We start from the raw sequence: 19222 nt of genomic DNA on the forward strand, positions 1-19222 counted from the left end.
GGACCTCCTGTCCTCTAGGGCGGCACATTCCTGCTAGATTTCTGGAGCCTCAGTGAGATGAGGGCCCCCTACGTGGGCTCCGTGTCCTGAGTCTGGGGAAGGACACCCCCTCCCCCCACCCCACCGCCATGCTGGCAGCAGCAGGAGAGCAAGAGGCTTTCCTTTGCCCCCCTCTCTTTTGTTGTGGGCTCTTGTCCGAGTCCCCACCTCCTGCCGGCCCCTCCCCGCCCCACCCCCTCCCCGCTCCCCTGCCCAGGCCCGGTAATTGCTGAGTGAGTGGCTTTGAGGAGCTGTGAAGAGGCCCAGAGCTGGAGCAGTCCCCTGATTGCCTGGCGGCCTGGCGGGGCTGCCCTTGAAAGGTCCCCTTTGTGCCGGGCCGGTTACTGGGAAGCTGCATTCAATTACGGAGGCCAGCGTGAGAGTTGAAAGCCGGCATGGGCGCCCGGGGTCCCCCCTCGCCTGCTTTCTTCCCTTCTCACCCCACCCCCATGCAGAAAAGAAACAGATGTTCGAGGAGGTGGAGGAAGAAGAGCAGTCGCTAAGGCAGACGCCCCCCTTCTGGCTTCAGAGAGCAGGGGGCAGGGCAGGCCCACCTCTACCCCCCCCCCCAGCTCCTCCTGCTGCAGCTCTGCCTCCGGGGCTCCCAGCTCTTGCTTCCGTGGCTTTTCCAGGCCCGTCCGGAAAGCCACCCCACCGTGTCCAGCACACAGTAGGTGCTCAGCAGTTGGTAACTGTCAGACGGTGATGATGTGCGTGAATGGGCTTTGGGGTCTGGACCCCCTGGGAGGGCCAGAGAGGCCCATCCCCACTCTCAGGATGCTTTACTTTGGGCGGCAGAGCTGACCTCCTTCCCCTTTCCCAGCCGCCTGAGCAGAGTCACCCTCCGTGACCCCAGCTCCTTCTGCAGCCCTCTGGGGTAGGGGGGCTTCCAGTAGTTTTCCACACCGTGAACTGCAGACATCTACCCATTTTATAGACAGGGATGCTGAGGCTGGGGGTGGCCAGGTGATGGGTCTGAACTTCACCTAGCTAGCCAGGGACGGAGTGGGGATTTGGCCGCACCACAGGAAGTGACCTAGATGCCTCATTCACTCTGGGATGGGGCCGCGGTGATGGACTCACCTGCAGGGCTAGCCGAAGTTCTAGAACCTTTAGCATCGATGCTAGCAACCCTTCAGACCGGTTGGTGGAGGCCCTTCTGGGAAGACCTGACCCTAGACAGAACTGTGGAGTGGCCCTTTCCCACACGTCGCACTTACAGATCCTCACTGCTCTGGGACCAGCCGCCCCCCACCCCCCACCCCGCCCCGGGCCCCCTGCCTCATGGCTCCCATCACAGCCTGCCCAGACTTCCTCTGCCTCCGCGCCGCCACCCCGCAGCCCCAGGCCTCAGGTGCCCAGCCCTCAGCCCCCTCCCCACTCTTGGCATATGGAGCCCCTGCCTGTAGGGCCCCTTTGTTCCCTCCTGGGCCGGCAGCGGGGCAGTATCAAAGAGAAGGGGCTCGCATTGTGCTGCTCTGCGTCAGGGGGAGAGCTAGGGACTTTCCATGGTCTCCAGCAGCCAGTTCTGCGGCCAAGAGGACTGAGGTCCTGGGAGGGTGTGCAGGGTGGTGGTAAGGAGAGCAGCCAGGACGGTGGAGGGGTGAGGCGGAGGAGGGGAGGGGCCAGACAGAAATTTGCAGATGGGGGAGGGAGGATGTAATCCTAGCTGGGAGAGTAGAAGGGCTCTTGTTCCCAACTCCCAGCAGGAGGGGGGATCGTGGGCTTTGGAAAATCCGGCAGATCCAACCCCCCCAGCTCTTCGTGTCCGGGGCGAGCCGTCACCCTCTCCGCGCTGGGGTTCCCAGCACTCAGAGCGGTAGCGTCCATAGCACCGAGGTGTGAAAGTTAACGACAGTCTCCCGACGCCTAGCAGAGTGCCTGTACCCCCGGCTGGAGCTCAGTACCTTGGGGCTCTTTCCTCAGAGAGGCTAGATGTTCTACGGGTCTCCGGGCTCCTGGGGGCAGGTGCACCTTGCACTCCCCGTAGCTCAGACACTTTGCAGCAAGGTCAACAACTCTCTGTTCGCCCTCCCTGCCGAACGGGACACACGTGTCTGCACTGGGCTCACGGGGTTTTCTTGCTGTGGTTTTTATCCCAAGTAGTTTGACCAAATGTACCGACTCTGTCGCTTCGGGTGGGGACACCGTAACCAAAGGGAGGCCTTCAGAGCTGCGTTGCACTGAGAGTGTACTGCTCACTCAAATCAGAGCATGTCTCTTCCAGAGCGTTCTAAGGGTGCTCCCATCTGTCCTCGTCTTGGTTCTCAAAACAGGGCTGGGAGCTGGGCGTGGGGGAGGGGCACACAATATTTTTAGCTCGACGACTCAGATCCAAACCAACAAGCGAATGCTGCTTTACTTCACAACCCAGCCTGACTCTTGTCTCCTGCGGATTCCCCCAGGGGCAGATGAAGCAATGATGGGACACTGGAGTAGCGACAATTTTAGGAATGATTTAATGTTATGCCTTTACGAGAAAAAGTCACAGGGCCACTGTCGTATGAAATTTGGACCTTCTGTTGATATTTTTCTCGTGCTCGTTTCATAACTGAGTGTCGCCTTTATTCTGGATCACACGTGGGTGGGCACCGGCCTCTCCTTTCGGTGCCAGGAGCCTCCGCAGGTCTGGCCCTGGCCTCGTCCCCAGTCACACCGTAAGTCAGAGATAGATCAAGGCTGGAACTCGGTATGTCAGGCAGGAACGTTCTGCTCTGAAATGTAGGTTTTGCTACGATCAGGGTATGGCCAGGCCAGTGGATCGGGGATGACAGCCCTTGAAAAATGGAATTACTCACAGTTCCCAAGAAGAAGGGGACGCATCGCACCATGCAGGGCGGTTTCAGGGAAGCACCAGGGTCCCCGGGAATGGTTCCCTGTGCCCAGGAGGGACACGTGGGGAGGAGCCTTCATTGTGGGAGCAAGCTGCGGTTTGTTTGAATAAATTCAGTGGGCCCTGGGGTAGAGGGGCTGCCCCTGGTTGTCTGGTACCCAGCCCCAGGGTGACGAGGGACAGGGGAGGTTAGGCAGCGTGATAGGAAAAAGCATCACTAGCTGCAAGGATTGACCTGCTCCGGGAGCCCGTCACCACTCGGTGTCAGCGAGGCCCCAGGGGTCCGAGCATCAGAACTACAACAGATGGAAAGGCAGGATGAAGTCAGCCTCGAAAACATGCTAAGTGAAGGAAGCCAGCGCCCCACACCCCCTACTCTGTGACCCTGCCTGTATGATAGGTCCACAGACAGAAAGCAGCTCGGTGGTCGCTCACAGAGGGGCGGGGGAGGGAACGGGGAATGGCCACGGGGGTGGGGGGAAGGACAGAAAAAAAAAAGATTAGAACTCAGGTCTTCCGAGTTCCAGTTCGCGCCAGATGCCCGCAGGCTGTGTGCCGGCCCCACGGTGGGTGCTCCGTCCCCACGATCTGCGCTCTGACGGCCAGGGAGGTGGGCATGACCGGGCGCCGGGCCCCCTTGGTGGTGACAGGGATGGCGGTGGCCCCCCCGTCCGGGGCTTGGGAGCCTCAGACAGGGTCACCGGCCGCCTTCCAGCCTCCAAGCACGAGGACCACCTGGCCCGCAGGGGCCCCTGACTCCCCGATTCTCCGTCCTCCCAGGGAAGCGACAGCGAGTACGAGGCCGACCAGACCCACCAGAAGGCCCACTCTTTTGTCAACCACTACATCAGCGACCCCACGTACTACAACTCGTGGCGGCGGCAGCAGAAAGGGATCTCACGGGCCCAGGCGTACAGCTACACGGAGAGCGACTCCGGCGAGCCGGACCACGGCCCTGGGGCCAACAGCAGCAGCGCCCCGCAGGGCAGCCTCTTCCGGCCCAAGGCCAGTCGGACCCCAACGCCCCAGAACGCCCCAAACCCCCCGAGTCAGCAGAGCACCCTCTACCGCCCCCCCAGCAGCCTCACCCCCGGCTCCCGGGCTCCTATAGCAGGATTTTCCTCGTTCGTTTGACGTCGGAAGGGGGCAAAGAAAGAGAAAAAACCGGCACCACACTCCCCGCCCGCCCCTCCCCGCACTGCCTGCCAGAAAACAAAAACACCAAGAAACCAAGTCAACTTTTCACCTCCTGAGTTTATTTTTCCAGAGATTCCAGGGCCAGCAAAACCGGTGTTGAGAAGGAAGAAAAGGAAGCCGTGAGGGGGGCCGTGCGGGGCCGGCGGTGGGTCGGCTCCAGACTGTGGGGTCCGCCGCTCCCTTTGCAGACTGTGTTCCGAGTCGGGGCTGCTGGGCCGGGCCTGAGAGAGGTGGGGGCTGCGAGAAAGCTGAGGCCCGGAGAGTTGTAGGGCAGCATGCCGAGGGGATGAGAAGCTTCTAGAAGTCCTGACAGCTGCCTCTTCTGCGTGTGCTGGGGCCACTGCTGGCTGCTGGTGTGCAAGGCTGCTGTGCAAGGCTGCTGTGCAAGGGTACGCATCCCTGGGGGGCAAAGCTCACCTTCTCTATCGGCACCCGCCCATCCCTACCCGTGCGTCACTGGCAGGCCTCGGACGGAAGGACCGATGGATGGACAGACAGCCTGGTCCCCTGGCTTGCTCATCACACTTTGCTATTCCCTGCCCGGCTCAACGTCTCCACCAGGCATTGGGTTTCTTTAGAAAAAGGAAACTAACGGAGGGCTGAGAGTCTGCCTGGCTGGCTCTTTGTTTCTTATACGTTCTTTTTATGGTGAATCCAAGGAAGGGGGGGCCCCTGGGGCCCCACAGCACCGCTGAACCCAGCCATGGCTTCAATTAAATTCACTTTCCCGGGCACAGACCAGGAGAGGTGAACCCGGGGGGGGTGGGGCAGAGGGACAGGGCACTAGCCAGACATCACTGGGGTGATGAAGGCAGGAAATCAGAACGTAAGAAAGAAGCTTGACTTCTCTCCTTCCCTCCTGATAGGAAGCTGCTTAGACAAGAAAGTTCAGGGGGCACAGGACTGGGGAGCTCAGCAGGGCGAGGAATGACGGTCGAGGCAGACACACCCCATCCCTGGATAGACCTCTTCCTCGTGAGACACACACACACAAGTCCCCCATGCACTTGTAAGGAAGGTTCAGCCAAGTGGGGGCCTCTCCCCTGCCCCAGGGGTCTAGAGAGCCTCTCCAAGACAAATCCCTTTGGGTCCTTGCCAGACGGGACACTCACTCCCAGGTGCGTGGTCCCTTCACTCTCAAGCCAGAGTGAGCCACATCTAAAACACATCCCTCCCACACACACACCCCCAACCTGGGCAAGCACAGGGGTACAGAAGCCCAGAGGGGTGAGCCAAGCCCCTAGACTCGAAGCCGGAGCTCCCAGAATCTGCCGGGTCAGCCCAGCCCCAGGTTTACAGAGAGTCAGAGACCCAACCCCCAGTCATGTGTTCGCTGGCCAGGGCTCGGAGCAAGGGGGGGGGGGCGTCCGAACTGGACCCGGCTCCGGGATGCGCGGCCAGGCTGGAGGCGCAGGTCAGATGGGAACAAGGCCCAGAATAGCTGATGGGAAGCAGTGTTACACACAATCTGCTCCAAGGAATGTGCTTTAAAGAAGCCACTTGTGGTAGCCTGAAGCTTCCCGTCATGAAGGGATTGAGGGTCGAATGCCCCGGGGTCGGGCCAGCCCCGTGGGTCTGGGTGGACCTTTTCAGTTCAGTGGAGCCCCTTCGTGAGACGGGGCTTTCTGGGGGTGCCACACACGGGCCCCATCTCCGGGGTGCAGGAATAGTTAGGGGATGCCTGAGAGAAAGATTTGGGGAGCAAGCCAAGGAAAGTGAAGGTCTGCACGGAGCCCCACGGGGGCCCCCCAGCATCCCCGGTGGGGGGTGGGAGCCAGGCCAGGGGTCTGCGGGAAGGACGCAGCCCCCAAGCCCTCAGCCCCTCGGGGATGCCGGCAGAGGTTTCCACAGCCAGACCCAGAATAGGCTTCTCCACGAGGGGCTCTGGGGGAGATGCGCACTGGCCCCGGCCGTGAGGACACGGGCCCCAGCCCTGCCCTGTACACGGCTGGCGTCTCCTTAGCAGCCCGTCTGCCGGAGGCCGCCTGTCGTCTCCCGCACCCTCCTCCCTTTCCATCTCTCTTTTTTTAACGCCCTCATCTCCTTGTCGGCAGTGTGTGGAGCCGTTTATGGAAGCTCCCAGCTTGCGTTAGGGAATGAGTGGAGCCCAGCGCAGGGAAGGCTCTGGGTGTGTGTGGGGGGAGGGGAGGATGCGGGACGTGTGAGGCCGTGTGTGCGTGTGCGCACGTGGGTGTACGGCACGTGAGGCCGGATGTCCTTTGCCTTTCGTGAACCGCCCGGGGCACTGCCCCTGCACGCCCCCGCGGACACACCCATGCACACTTGGCACGGTGCCCGTGCACGCCGGGGCTCACGCACACATGTGCACACGTATGCGCAGAACACGCATCCGGGTGTGTATTCGCAGAGAGGCTTCTGGCTCCTTCTGACGGCCAAAGCTGGCTGTCCCCTGTGAGGCCCGGGCAGCCGGGGTCCCTCCCACCGGAAGGCAGCTGGGATCTGTTGTCTCAGGGGGCAAGGACACTGCACCAGCCGGAAGGCGAGCGGGGCCCAAGGTGAAAGTCCAGCCCTCAGTCAGTATCCACCCACCCCCCACCCCTGCCCCAACCTCATCTGGAAGACCAGGCGTCCAGCCATGGAGCTCTAGATTTCTTAGAGGACACCCCTGCCCTCGTTTACATATCTGCTGGGGCAGTGGGGGCTCCTGGCCCCCCACACGGACTCCCGGCCGCATTAGAAGGATGTGCTGGGCACTGCCCGTGGGTAACCGGGAACCTCCCTGGGCCAGTGATGCCGGGGCCTGTCTGTGTGATCACCTGAAGCCGGTTCATAGCAGGACACCTCTGTGTCCTTTGGCTCTTGCTTCATGGTGCCCCCGGGAAATCTGGTGTCGCACCCAAAGGCCTCTGCTTGGCACCCCAGCACTGCCCAACCCCCCGCGGCCACGCCTTTGGCGTGCACAGCAGCTCAGCACCCAGACTGCCAAGACGAACCAAAAAGCGGCTCTGGTCCCAGGGCCCCAGGTAGCTTGCAAACCCAGGCTTCCCCTCCCATCCCCTCACCAGACACTGCCGTGACTCAGAAGAAACAAGGACACTTCTGGCTGCCCCTCCCAGAGCACCGCTGCCTCGAGGCCTTCTGTCTCTGCCCGCACCTCCCTGGGCAGAGCTTCTAAAGGTGCCAGAGCCTCCCAGAGCCCATTCTGGGCAGGGGCTCCCCTCACCTTCCCATGGTGCCCATGGCGTGAGGGGCCGGAGGGCAGGAAGGGGGAACCCTCCCCCCTTCCCCCCGAGCAGCAGCCGCCGCCCAATCCGAGTGCCTCTGTATGGTCCTGCCCAGTGGCAAACCTGGCCACCCACCCGGAGCACAGATGACCTCTCTTGGGACCACTCCCTTCTCTTTGTTTCCGTAAGAATAACCAAAAGCATCCAAACGTGTTACCTTTCTTTACACATAGAGACTCCAAAAACAAAAACCAACACAAATCTTTATTTTTTGATTTAAAAGATATAATGAAAAATTATGGGGAGAGTATTCATTGTGGCAGGTGTCTATCTATAAGAAAAAAAAATATATCTATATGTCCTATAGCTTGTTAGCAGGTTTATTTTTTAAATGAAAGGTAAGAAAGAAATTGATTTGAAATATATACCATGAGATGTCCCATGGCCTGTCAAACTTGTCAGTATTTTATAAATAAACTTTTTTTTTTTTTGGAGTTCTGAAACGACATTTTTTTCTTCTCCTCCCTGGAAGGTAAGCGGGGACCGTTACCCTCGCATTAGGCTGAAGCCATCTTCTCCTCCAACATCCCTTGTCAGCCAGGCTGTGTCCTTGCAGTGACAAAAGTCCCACTCACTTGCCTTCTTAATTCATAGGTGAGTGGACGTCCGTGCCTTCGAGGGAAGTGCGCTATTTTACTTACTTTATGCTTTTAGGGTAAGAGTCACTCAGAGGACACCACGTTAGAGGCAAAATGACCCTGATTCGTAACGATGGCTCACACGTGTGCTGTTTACACGGCCAGACGCTGTTCTCACCACTTTACGTTCATTGTTAACTCGGGGAGTCCTGCGAGAGCACCTTCAGGAGGGGAACCGAATCGGGGAGCGTTTAAGGGGCATGCCGTCCACAGCTGGAAAAGCCGGGGTTTGTGCCAAAGCGGTCTGGCTCCAGAGACGTGCGCGGCCTCTGCGATGTTTTGAGGCACGTTCCTCGCCCGTGTTCATCTTCATTCCTTCCAAGCCAGCCCCGCGGACCCTAGCGTGGGTCGGGTAAGAGGCGCCGTGGTGCTTGGTGGAACTACCCTCGTTCATCCTCCTGGGCTGAGAGGGAGGGCTGGGATGGCTGAGTTGATGAGTGCTGTGGTGTGGAGGATCCCCCATTTCTCCCACAGGCAGTCAGATTCAGACAGGAAAGGGGCGAAGGACAAATGACGTGGGCAGCCCACAGAAGGCCACGCGATGAGCACCTTTACAAGTCGGTGGTGTAATGTACATCAGACACTCCTACGGGGGCTACTCAGCTAATCCAAACGATGAAAGCAGGGGATTTAAAAAAAAAATCTTCATACATACACCCTTATATACTATTTTTTTCTTAAAACACACATGTAAATTCATTCGCCAATCTGTTCATGTTGGGCCATAGCTTTCTTCTTTTCTCAAGAAGGGGCTCCGTGGATACAGGCTTTGTTGCTTTTCTTACATAAATCACCTCTGTCATGGGTTGTCAGTGAGTTCTAGTCTATTTCTTTAAAATAAAGCAAAAATGTGTAGAAATCAGGGATCAAAGACTTGCAGTGTCCAGTTCTAGGAGCAGTGCACTTAGAAGTGCCCACTCTGTCTTCACCAGTGAAAAGTCCAGCAAACTAAAGAAGCAACAGCAATTCACAGATCCATGAGAGATGGGAAGTCACAGGGCACCTGAGTGGCTCCGTCGGTAAAGCGTCTGCATTGGGCTCAGGTTGGTATCCCGGGATCCCTGGGTCCTGGGATCCAGCCCCATGTCAGGCTCTTTGCTCAGTGGGGAGCCTGCTACCCGCTCTCCCTCTGTGGCTCCCCCTGCTTGTGTGCTCTTGCTCTCTTGCTCTCTCTGTCAAATAAATAAATAAAATCTTTATTTAAAAAAAAAGGGAGAGAGAGAGAGACAGGATCTCAAAGGGCAAACCGCTGTGCCCAAAACACATGGGCACCTATGGAGAATCTATGGTAGAAACTGGATTGCTGTAACAGCAGAATCCTGTATTTGTTTATTATTTCCCTAATTTTTCTACAGGGCTCGTCCACGACCAATACAACACGCTCTTTCATTTTTGCCACTCTTTGATCAAACCATTCAGTAGAATTTTCAAAAAAAAACTATTCTTTTGCACTCTTATCCATGACATCATATTGAATTAAATTATGTAATTACTATAAAGAGTACAACTGGCAAAAACAAGTTTGGGAACAGTGATAATTGAATCTTTATAAACATAACAACTTGATTCGGTAGAGCAGAAAGAATACGGGCCTCAGAAAGCAGCCCGTTACTAGCCTTCAGGATTCAGGAGACTATGGACAGCTTCACGGTTGCAGAGAAAATACAGAGAAGCTATAAAGCTGGCGGGCTGAGTGGAAGGCAGAGGAGAGGGCTTCCATGCACGTGACAGTACAAACCGTGCATCCTGAACTTGACTGATTTTCAAGGTGATGAGGGGGTTTTCAAGGGTAATTTGAACTATACCTAGTCTTTATCTTACACAGAATTTGGAGCCCTACCCCCACATTACATGCAACTCCACTCCAACTGATTGGAGAATGCTGGGGTGCCGGGTCCTAACCCAGAAGACACTCTAGAAACTGGATTCAGAAGAGTCTGCTCGGGTTCTAGAACAGGCACTTGCAAACTAAGTGCTTCTTAGCTTTCTCGGGGGGACGAGATCTACCAGCAATTTGATCAATGAAAAGATCAAAGAAAGTAATGGGACTTGAAAGGTTTTGAACACCGAAAGGCGTATCTTTCTGGTGGAACGTTTATTCTACACCCAGGAGACATCTCATTGTAATTTTTCCCCCCATTGTCATCTTTAATTCCAAAGTTCTTCCTCATTCCGTTCTAATCCCAGACTGGCTCCTCCCCTCACTGCAGCTGGCCAGCAAGGACTTGGGCGGCCTCCAGCTCCGTTACTCAAAACAGTGTCTGCCCCCCCAAAATGAGAAAAGTGAATCTGCTAAGAAAGAAGGGAGGACAGGAGGGGAAGACGCTCTCCAAAGCCGAGGAGGCGTGGTGGGAGGGCGTCCTCCGGTTTGGATTAGACACAACACTCTTTCCCAGGTAACCTCACCTGGAAAACACCAGGAAAAGCATCCAGTGACCCTCCTTTCCTTAAACTTCCCAGGGTGACTAACTGGGAAAAGCACTCTGGATCGGGGAGGTTCACCAAAGAGAGCACGAGTTCCGCAGACCTCGGTTCTCACAAATTTCCACTTACCCTGGAACTTGAGCTCAACCTTGACCAGCCTCTGCTACCCCATCTGTGGGATGGGTACAACTTCTGCCTCTTCCGACATCAGACTCCTGCAACGAAGTGTAGGGAAATAACCTCTTCGAGAGAGGGGACCTCCAGAGAAGCCCCCGCCCCCACCAACCTTCCACTCCCAACCAGCACCCCCAGCCCCGCTCCTCTGTCCCGAACTATCACAGGAACTTCTTCTTTTGATTTCCCCTTCTTGCCGGCAAAGCCCTTTGGCCATGAGGGTTGACTACAGTCAGCAGGTGGAGAAAGTGGCTACTCTTTTTCTTTCCAACATCCTAGTGTCTGGCAGAGAAGAGGTACTGAAGCCTGGAGGTTACAGGCTGGGAAGGGGGTTCTGTTAAGGCGCAGCGCAGGAAGGTAGGAGGGAAAAGAGACTTGGGTCAGCCTAAGCCTTCAGCTCCAGGTGGCTCAAGCCGACTGGCTCCATCCGACCCAAGATGGGCTGCCCCACGACCTAGCCCAAGCCTCCCACCACCTATCACAACCTCCTCTCTCCAGCGCTGGCCCTGACAGGTTCCAGGAAACCCGGGAGACCTTACCATTCTTCCCCCTTGGGGGCTGTGGGGCTCCAGCGAGCCAATTGCTCAGAAGGCAAGCAGGGACACAGGACAAACAATCATGTTTCCTCCCAACATTGACCATCCAAGTCAACCAGGCTCTTTGAGTTGGGGTTTATCACTACTCAGCTAGAGCTGCCACCAGGGCCAGAGTTACCCCAGATAACACAGGGCTCAAACCCAAAAGAACATGATTCCTTGCTTTAAGGGGATCCTCAGCATGACCCTTCTGGAATTTGCTATCCTGGATGCTGGTTGCATGGACATGGGCCCAGTATAGCACCAGCCTGACTCTGGATTGACCAGCAGGAGGCTTCTGCTCGTGGCCTTCATTTCACAGGCAGCTTGGGCCATGGGGCTACAAGGTTGTGGGGGGCTTCTGGCTGCACCTTCCCCTCGGCTCCAACTGCCCTCAGCAACATGGCCTTGAAAGGGTTGGGAGCAGCTCCTCTGGGGCCCAGATAAAGGGGCTGATACATAGGGTCACCCTAGGTCCTGTTTTACACATATTGTCCTGTTGTGATTATTAGTAATGTCCGCTTTCACTTTGTTTCTTAATCATCTGTCCTCCCCCGACCTCCCACTGATGAGTGATACTGGACAGCTGGGCAGGGTCTAGCCTCCAGACCCGCCAATAGTTGGGCCCTTGGACTGCCAAGTTGAAGGTCTGGGAGAACAGAAGGGATCATCTCCTGGACACGAGCTGGGTTTTGGGACAAGGGGAATGGCACTGAAAACCAGAGAGTCGGGTTTCCTGCGGGGCTGTATCTCCTGCTCTGCTCCACTGCACCCAGGATGGGACACTGTGACCCCAGATTCAGAGGGAATCTCATCCCTCTTGTTGTCTCAGACCCTATGTCCTGATTCTTGAAGGTCTGTACTGTCCTCTCTCTGGATCTCCCAACCATGGCTCTGGGACACAGGCATTGATGTCTGGGGGACACGGCTCTGCCTAGATTGTTCTGACGCAGCAGTCTTGCCAACAGTTGCCTACGAGACAAGAAACACATCCTCCTTGGATGGGGCCTTCCCCACCATCTCTACTCCCACTCCCCCAGCCTGACGGATGATTTGTGACATTGGGTAGGGCCACTGGATAGAGGGCAAACCCCCCCCTCCAGATTTGCGTGGCATGTGTTTATCCCATGCAACATTATTTGTTGTGACCTGAACTTCCAAGTTAACTGGGCGTCCTCTATTTTTATTTGCTAAGTCACCGCCCTGGCTCAAACCCTAACTCCATACCAGAGGCGGGTACTCACACAAAATTTTAGAACCTCAGTGTCCTTTTCCAGAAAGTGGAAGATGCCAGAAACGGCTCTGTCTTCCCCACTGGAAGGTGTGTGGGTATTAGAAGTAGGATTACATGGGAACCTAATGGGTAAGCTGTACAGCACTCAACACATGTAAGAGATCACTGCTATTGTTCACGGATAACATGACACTCGTGGGGAATCATCCAAGAGCTTCTGGCTTTGGGCACAATTCCGGCTCAATCTGTCCCAACTTCCAATCCCTTAACAAACCGTGTTCTACCCGCCTCTGGCCCCATCCTAGCTGGAAATCACATCCAGAGAAAACTCCTGAATTGTAGACATAGGGTAGAGGGGGGTGTCCCAGAGAGGAGAGTGAAGCCCGCCTTTCAGAGTGTTATCAGTCGTGCTGGAAACCAAGAGTACACTCAAATTAGGACCGTTTAAGGAAAATGTCACAAAGTTGCAGCAGAGAAGCTCAAGGAAACCCACGAGACCCAAAGTTAAAAACACCTGGTGCCATTACCCGCGCAGGCCTGCAGAGGACGGAAGAGGAAGTTACTGGAACCTGCAAACGGAGGAGGTTGAATGGAGAGAGAGACGCCACCCAGGGGCCAGTGGGGAGCTCAAGAAGCACCGTTTCCCAGTCTGGGCCTGGCCCCCCTTCTGTCCGTCCTCCAGTCTCCTGTCCAGGCTCCTTGTGATCCAAATTCAGCAGGTACTCAGAGGACACTGGGATGCGGTCCGTGCGGGCCGGCCTCCCCCCGGAAGGCCCAGAGCAAGATGGACAGGAAGGTCACACGGGGGCTGGCGGGCCCACAGCAGCGCTTCTGGGTGTCTCCCGACTGCTGATGTCCCCATGGAAAGTTCCACGCTTCCACCTGACTCTCTTACTCTTTTCTCAAAGTTGATGAAGAGTGGAATTAGACCCAGTTAAGCTTGCTGGGAGCTTCTGCCAGAGTAGGTGGGATTTTCTGGTGTATTCGGGAATTGAGAAGGTCTTTGACTTTCAGCTGGCGGCAGTCTCCTGCGCCAGCCCGGGCAGCAGGACAATGACAGCAGCTGACCTTTGCTGACCACACACCACACCCGGCACTGTGCTGAAGGTCCCTTTCTGCCCTTCGCTAATGCTCACAGCGGCCCCCTGACACAGGAATTCGCCTCTGCCCTTTTACCAGAGAAGGACACCCAGACAGGGAAAGCCAGGTAAGTGCGAGAGCCAGGACTGGACCCCAGGCCTGGCTGGCTTCACGGTGCACGACACCCCCCCCCAACACCACCACCACTGCCCCTTAACCACCAAGCTTCCTCCAGCCAGGGGTCAGACCCTGCTCGACCTGGACGGATCTTTCTGGATGGATTCAGGTCAGGCAGGAAACATTGTTTCAGGATAGTGACGTTCACAGGGGTGAACACTCACGTATTCCCTAAAGGGCCGAGCGGTCAATATTTCAGGCTTTTCCAGCCCCATAGTCCCTGTCCTAGCAAGGAAGCAGCCAAAGATGATATATACATGAATGGGTAGCTATATTCTGATCAAGTTTTATTTAGGGACATGGAAATTGGAATTTTCTATACTTCTGACGTGTACTGCCATATCATCCTGGTTTGTATTTTTTCTGAATCATTTAAAAATGTAAAAATTTTTAGCGCACGGGTCATATAAAAACAAGAGGAGTTTACTGACCCCAGTTCTAAAGTGGCTTCCGGTTAAGTCCATGTATGCTAGAACCTCTATGGCGTGACCCCCAGGCAAGGGAGTCAAAGGTGCTATAGTAGGTTGACTCCTGTTCCCCTGAAATCCATGTCTACCTGGAACCTCAGAATGTGAAGTAGGGTCTTTGCAAATATAATTATTTAAGGTGAGGTCATACCGGAGTAGGGTGGGCCTTAAATCCAATGACAGGTGTCCTTATAAGAGGAGCGGACACAGAGAGACACACAACGCAGGGAAGGTCATGTGAACACAGATGGGAATGGCGCTTCTGCAAGCCAAGAATGCCAAGGACTACAGGAGCCACCAGAAGCTGGAGGAGGCCAGGAAGGAGCCTCCTCTAGAACCTTCAGAGCGAGTGTGGTCCTGTGGACACCTTGATTTTGGACCTCCAGCCATCAGAACAGGAGAGAATAAAATTGTGTTGGTCTCAGCCACCTCCCCCATCGATAGTCCTTTGTTATCGTGGTCCCAGGGAACGTGCCATGGCTCTCCTTGGAGCTCCAATGTGTGTCTTTTATCTTGGAGGGTTTAAGTTCAACAGACTCTCGCACAGGCTGGCTGGCCTCCTTCCCAGGACCAGGCACTTCCCAGACCTCACGCCTCCCTCCTGCTCCCTCCCCCGGCTGTCTTAGCTTTCTGTACAAAAGCACCAGCCAGCCCTGAATGAAATTGGCAACTATGGGATGCTTGTTTTCCTGTTTCTCCCCAACCTCCCCCTTCTTAAATTGCTTCCACCTCTCAGTAAGAGCCAAATAACAGTCATTCCCTGAGGTCAGGAAAAACCCTCACCCACCACCAATCTGCAAAATATTAATCACAGATGCCCGTGACCATAACTCGGGCGGTGGGGGGAGGCCCTCTCTCCCTCTGTGGCCATTGCTGGGTAAGTGCAGAGGGAGTGGCTGGACCTACCTGGTTGTTTGGGTCTGGCACAGTGCCTGGTACCTGGGGACACCTCACAGCCTCACAAAGCAAGGCTCCACATTCCCAATCTTTTGCTAGAACACAACAGTGCATCAGTAGATGGAAGACACCCAGGTGCGGTCAAGGACATGGGTACACACGAGCAAGAGCTCACCCTTGGCTGAGTGCTTTCCTAGCCGCTTTGCATAAATTAACTCATTTTGTCTCACAAAGGCAGGAACTGAAACACAGAGAGGCCAAGGAACCTGCCTGAAGTTCAGGGCCTGGGTCCTCAGGGATACCCCCGATGCCTGGGGACTGCCCCAGCCAAAATACCCCGGGTTCCAGCTAGAAGAGAGCTCCTGGGGGTGAAGGGAGCTGCCCACACTCCTGCCTGAGACCCAGAGCTGGAGCCTCTCCTCTGACTCCCAGTGCTGGACTGCTTCCCATCCATGGTCTCTCCTGCTGAGAAAATTACTGCTCTAGTTCAAGGCTCCCAGGATGACATTGAACTACAGTTGGCGATCTTGGATTGTTTACTTTTGTGACATGAGTTGTAAAGGGGTTTGGCCAATAGCAGGGAACATCCGGACGGTTCTAGAAAACAGATGGGAATGGTGGGAAGTCAGAGAAGCTATCTCAGAAGTGGCCCCCACGTCATTTCTTGGAAGGAAATAGGCGGGGGCGGGGCCGACCTTGGGGGAGGGGCCGACCCTAGGGGCGGGGCTAGAGGGAATATGACCACATCTGTTTGCAGTTTTCCAGCTCACCTCCCCACTCCTCCTCACCCTGCCCTCTGTAATCAGCCAGCTGTCTGAGCTTGTCCAGCCTTGTCCTCCTGTCTAGACCCGCTCTGCATACACTGGGCCCTGAATCAGAAGCTGGTTCCTTTCCGTGGCCCTCTTGTCAGCTCTTGGAGTCGGGGTGCAGTGGTTTTTGTCGTGACACTGGCTGCTTCTCCTGAAGGGGGTAGTTCTTGGAGTCTTGCCCCGGGGAGCTTCCTCTGCACAACCTGGACCATTGAACGGGACACCCTCCACGGCCCCGGGAGTGGACCTCAAGGCCATATAGGAGAGAAGCAGGCTGAGTGTAAGGGACGCACAGTGATGCACAGTGACAAGATGACAGCTGACAATGGCCCTCAGAGAAGGGTGCTCAGGAAGTGGGTCAAGCTGAAGAACCTGCTGCCTCCTGAAAGGGGCAGCTCTCCCTGACTGCTGCCACTGGGAGGGGGGTGAGGCAGGGTGAGAGCCCCATGTTCTAGGTTTTTCTGATTCTTCAAGATCCAGAAACCCATATTTTATGTAAATTTCCTTAAGCCTAAATGTTAGCAATCACATATACATATGTACATATATATATATAGCAAGCTTTGTTGTGGCAGATCATATCTTCCCCAAATGATTGTAGTAGGTCTCCATCACATGTGCTCTTCTTATAAGGTACCTCTGATACCCTTCTACTCAAAGGTGGAGCCCTCCCCTTGAACCTGGGTGGGAAGGGCATAGGACTACAGTAGAAGTGAGGCTATTTGATCTTTTTAAAAGATTTTATTTATTTATTTGACTGAGAGAGAGAGAGAGCAAGTGAGTGCACAAGCAGGGGGAGCAGCAGGCAGAGGGAGAGGGAGAAGCAGACTCCCCCCTGAACTGAGAGCCTGATGTGGGACCAGGACCCTGAGAGCATGACCTGAGCCAAAGGCAGAAGCTTAACCAGCTGAGCCACCTAGGTGCCCTGCTATGTGACTTTGAAGATCATTGTCATGGGATGAGCTATGACACCCTAAAAGATGTCCAAGTCCTAACCCACAAGACCCGTGAATGTGACCTTCTTTAAAAATAGAGTCTTTATAGATCATCAGGTTAAGAGGAGGTAGGTTCTGATCCAAGATGATTGGCATCCTTATGAAAAGGGAAACTGGACACAGAGACAGATAGGCACCGAAGGAAGACAGTGTGGAGATGCAGGAAGTGGGCCAAGGGAAGACACAGGATTAGGATGACGGGTCTACAAGCCGAGGGATGCCCGAGTCCACCAGAAGCTGAGAGGGAGCATGGAGCAGCTTCTCCCTTGTAGCCTCAGAAGAAACCAACTGAGTTGATAGCTTGATTTTGAACTTGATTTTGATTTTGAATTCTCTATGAGAATTAATTTCTGTTAAGTCACCACACTGTATAGTTTGTTATAACAGCCCTAAAAGACCAATACAGTCATAAAAGATCATATAGTTTCTGTCCAGTTCTCTTAGGATGCTTGAGCTGGACACTTGGCCGCCATCTTGTGAGGAAGCCCAAACCACCCCATGTGGAAAAGCCATAGGGAAGAGTTCTGGCTGACAGCCAGGAGTAACCTCTGGAGTGAAGGTGAGCCAGTCTGATTCCAGCCCCCAACCAATAAGTCACACCACCCATACCCACCCACTTCTACCTGCCCATCCCCAACCCTGTCTTCAGTCTTCCCAGCAGAGACGGCTTACATCATGAAACAGAGACAAACCATTCTTTCTGTCCTTAGTCTCCATTCCTAGGACCCATAGAATCTAGAAGCATGATTAAATGACTGCTTGGAAGGAGTCTGTTTTGCAGACTCCTGTGCAGAACAGCTGTGCATGCAAATGGACTAGATCTTCAGGGTGCATCCAACCCACAGGCCACCAGTTTGCCTTTGGATCAGATCACACGGTTGCCGTGGGCTCTGCAAGCCTACAGAGTTGCCCGAGCTGGAGCCATGCCTTCTCCACACCTGTGGGGAGAGGGGGCCATGACATGACATGAGAATGGGAAGGAAGGACAGGGATGAGCTGGGTTGCTAGGACAGGATCACCCACGTGGGGACAGAGTGCATGTGTGCAAGAAATCACCTCAACTAGCAACGATCCCATGTCAAGATCCCAGGTTCCTGCTGCCTGGCTGCCTGCCAGGATGTGTAGATGACAGAGCTCCGCAAAGCACCTGCAGCCCCCATCAGGGTACGCGCTCACAGGGCTTTCTGGAGATCCAACGATCTAATACATGCAAAAGCCCCCAGAGAAGTGCCTGGAACCGTGTGGAAACAAAGCTGTCCTGAGGGCTTACTATTGTTAGGACTGGTGGTGTAAATTTCAGTGTCCCGATGTCTTGGGACCTCCCAGAAGACCTTCCAGAGCTAAAGCAGGTGGGGCTCTGGGAGGCTCACCCCACTGCAAATTCAGTAGGAGGGCCACCTTGATCTGTTTTAGATCACGTACAGTTTCACTTGAGGTATAGAGAGAAGGAGTCCCTACTTAAGAAAATAAAATCTTTGAAAACTACCGATGCAGCAGGACAAGTGCTGGCCCAGGGTTAGAAGAAATCATGTATCCCCCCAGGTTCCTAATAGAGAGCTATCCTATCCCCCCTATTAGAGGGCTGTGTGACCTTGGAAAATTCACTTCACCTCTCTGGACTTTATTTTCTGTTCTGTAAAGTGGGAGGCCTGGGTGACTGCTAGCGTTCTAATCATTAGCCCTAAGCAGCCAAACTATGTGCTGGGATAGAAGGGGGAAATATTCTCTCGTGCAAATTTCCATGCAATTAGTTTATTATAGATTTAATTACAAGGCTCGTATGCCTCCTCATCCTGCTCTCTTTCTGTGTCTTCGGGTGCCCCTCCATGAGCAAAGTTTGCTTTTCTAGAGGAATCCCTGCTTGCCACTCAGTCAAGATTGATCTGTTATCCAGAAACTCCACTGGTCTGGGTCTGGGCAATCAGCAGCTTGAAACTGAGTCCTCATTGCTGGCTTACCTGACATGTCCGCTGTCTTCAGCCACAGCTGGCTTGTGAAGGCAACAGAGGACTTGGGTAGAGGAGAAAGCTAGCATCCTGTGGCATCAAGCCATCAAGCCAGGAAGTGTAAATTAGCCCTGACATCAGGCTGAGTTATTGTTATGACTGAAAGGCTTTACAGGACCCGAGGAAGGACACACACATGCACACATGCACGTACAAACACACAGAGATATGCACACACACACACACACACACGCACACACGCAAGACAGTACTTACAGGAAACAGAAAACTCTAGAGAAAACCAACCCTGTAGACACAATGAGGGGCTTTGACAATTACACCCAGCCTAGAAACACGTTTCCTGGCACCTCTGCCTTATTCTTCCCACAAGAGTAAGGGACACCGAAACGCCAGACCCTTTCCCGTCCTTGTGGCTTCTTTGCAGTCACTGGCTGAAGACACAATCGCATCGGCTTGAATATGGGAGGAGAC

At 54.7% G+C, this 19222-nt stretch overlaps 1 protein-coding gene across 2 annotated transcripts in view; it reads left to right on the plus strand.

Annotated features, from left to right (window-relative positions):
* SDK2 (sidekick cell adhesion molecule 2) overlaps nucleotides 1-7748 on the plus strand; it is a 250550-nt gene extending 242802 nt beyond the window's left edge. For both annotated transcript variants that reach the window (XM_004749035.3, XM_045085974.1), the window contains one exon: nucleotides 3653-7748. In XM_004749035.3, coding sequence (XP_004749092.1) covers nucleotides 3653-4006 — 354 coding nt within the window. In that variant the 3' untranslated portion in view covers nucleotides 4007-7748. The remainder of the gene's footprint in view (nucleotides 1-3652) is intronic.
* Nucleotides 7749-19222: the final 11474 nt, after the last annotated feature.

Source organism: Mustela putorius, unplaced genomic scaffold (assembly GCF_011764305.1).
Source record: "Mustela putorius furo isolate JIRA1106 unplaced genomic scaffold, ASM1176430v1.1 tig00000873_pilon_pilon_pilon, whole genome shotgun sequence".
Lineage (NCBI taxonomy): Eukaryota > Metazoa > Chordata > Mammalia > Carnivora > Mustelidae > Mustela > Mustela putorius.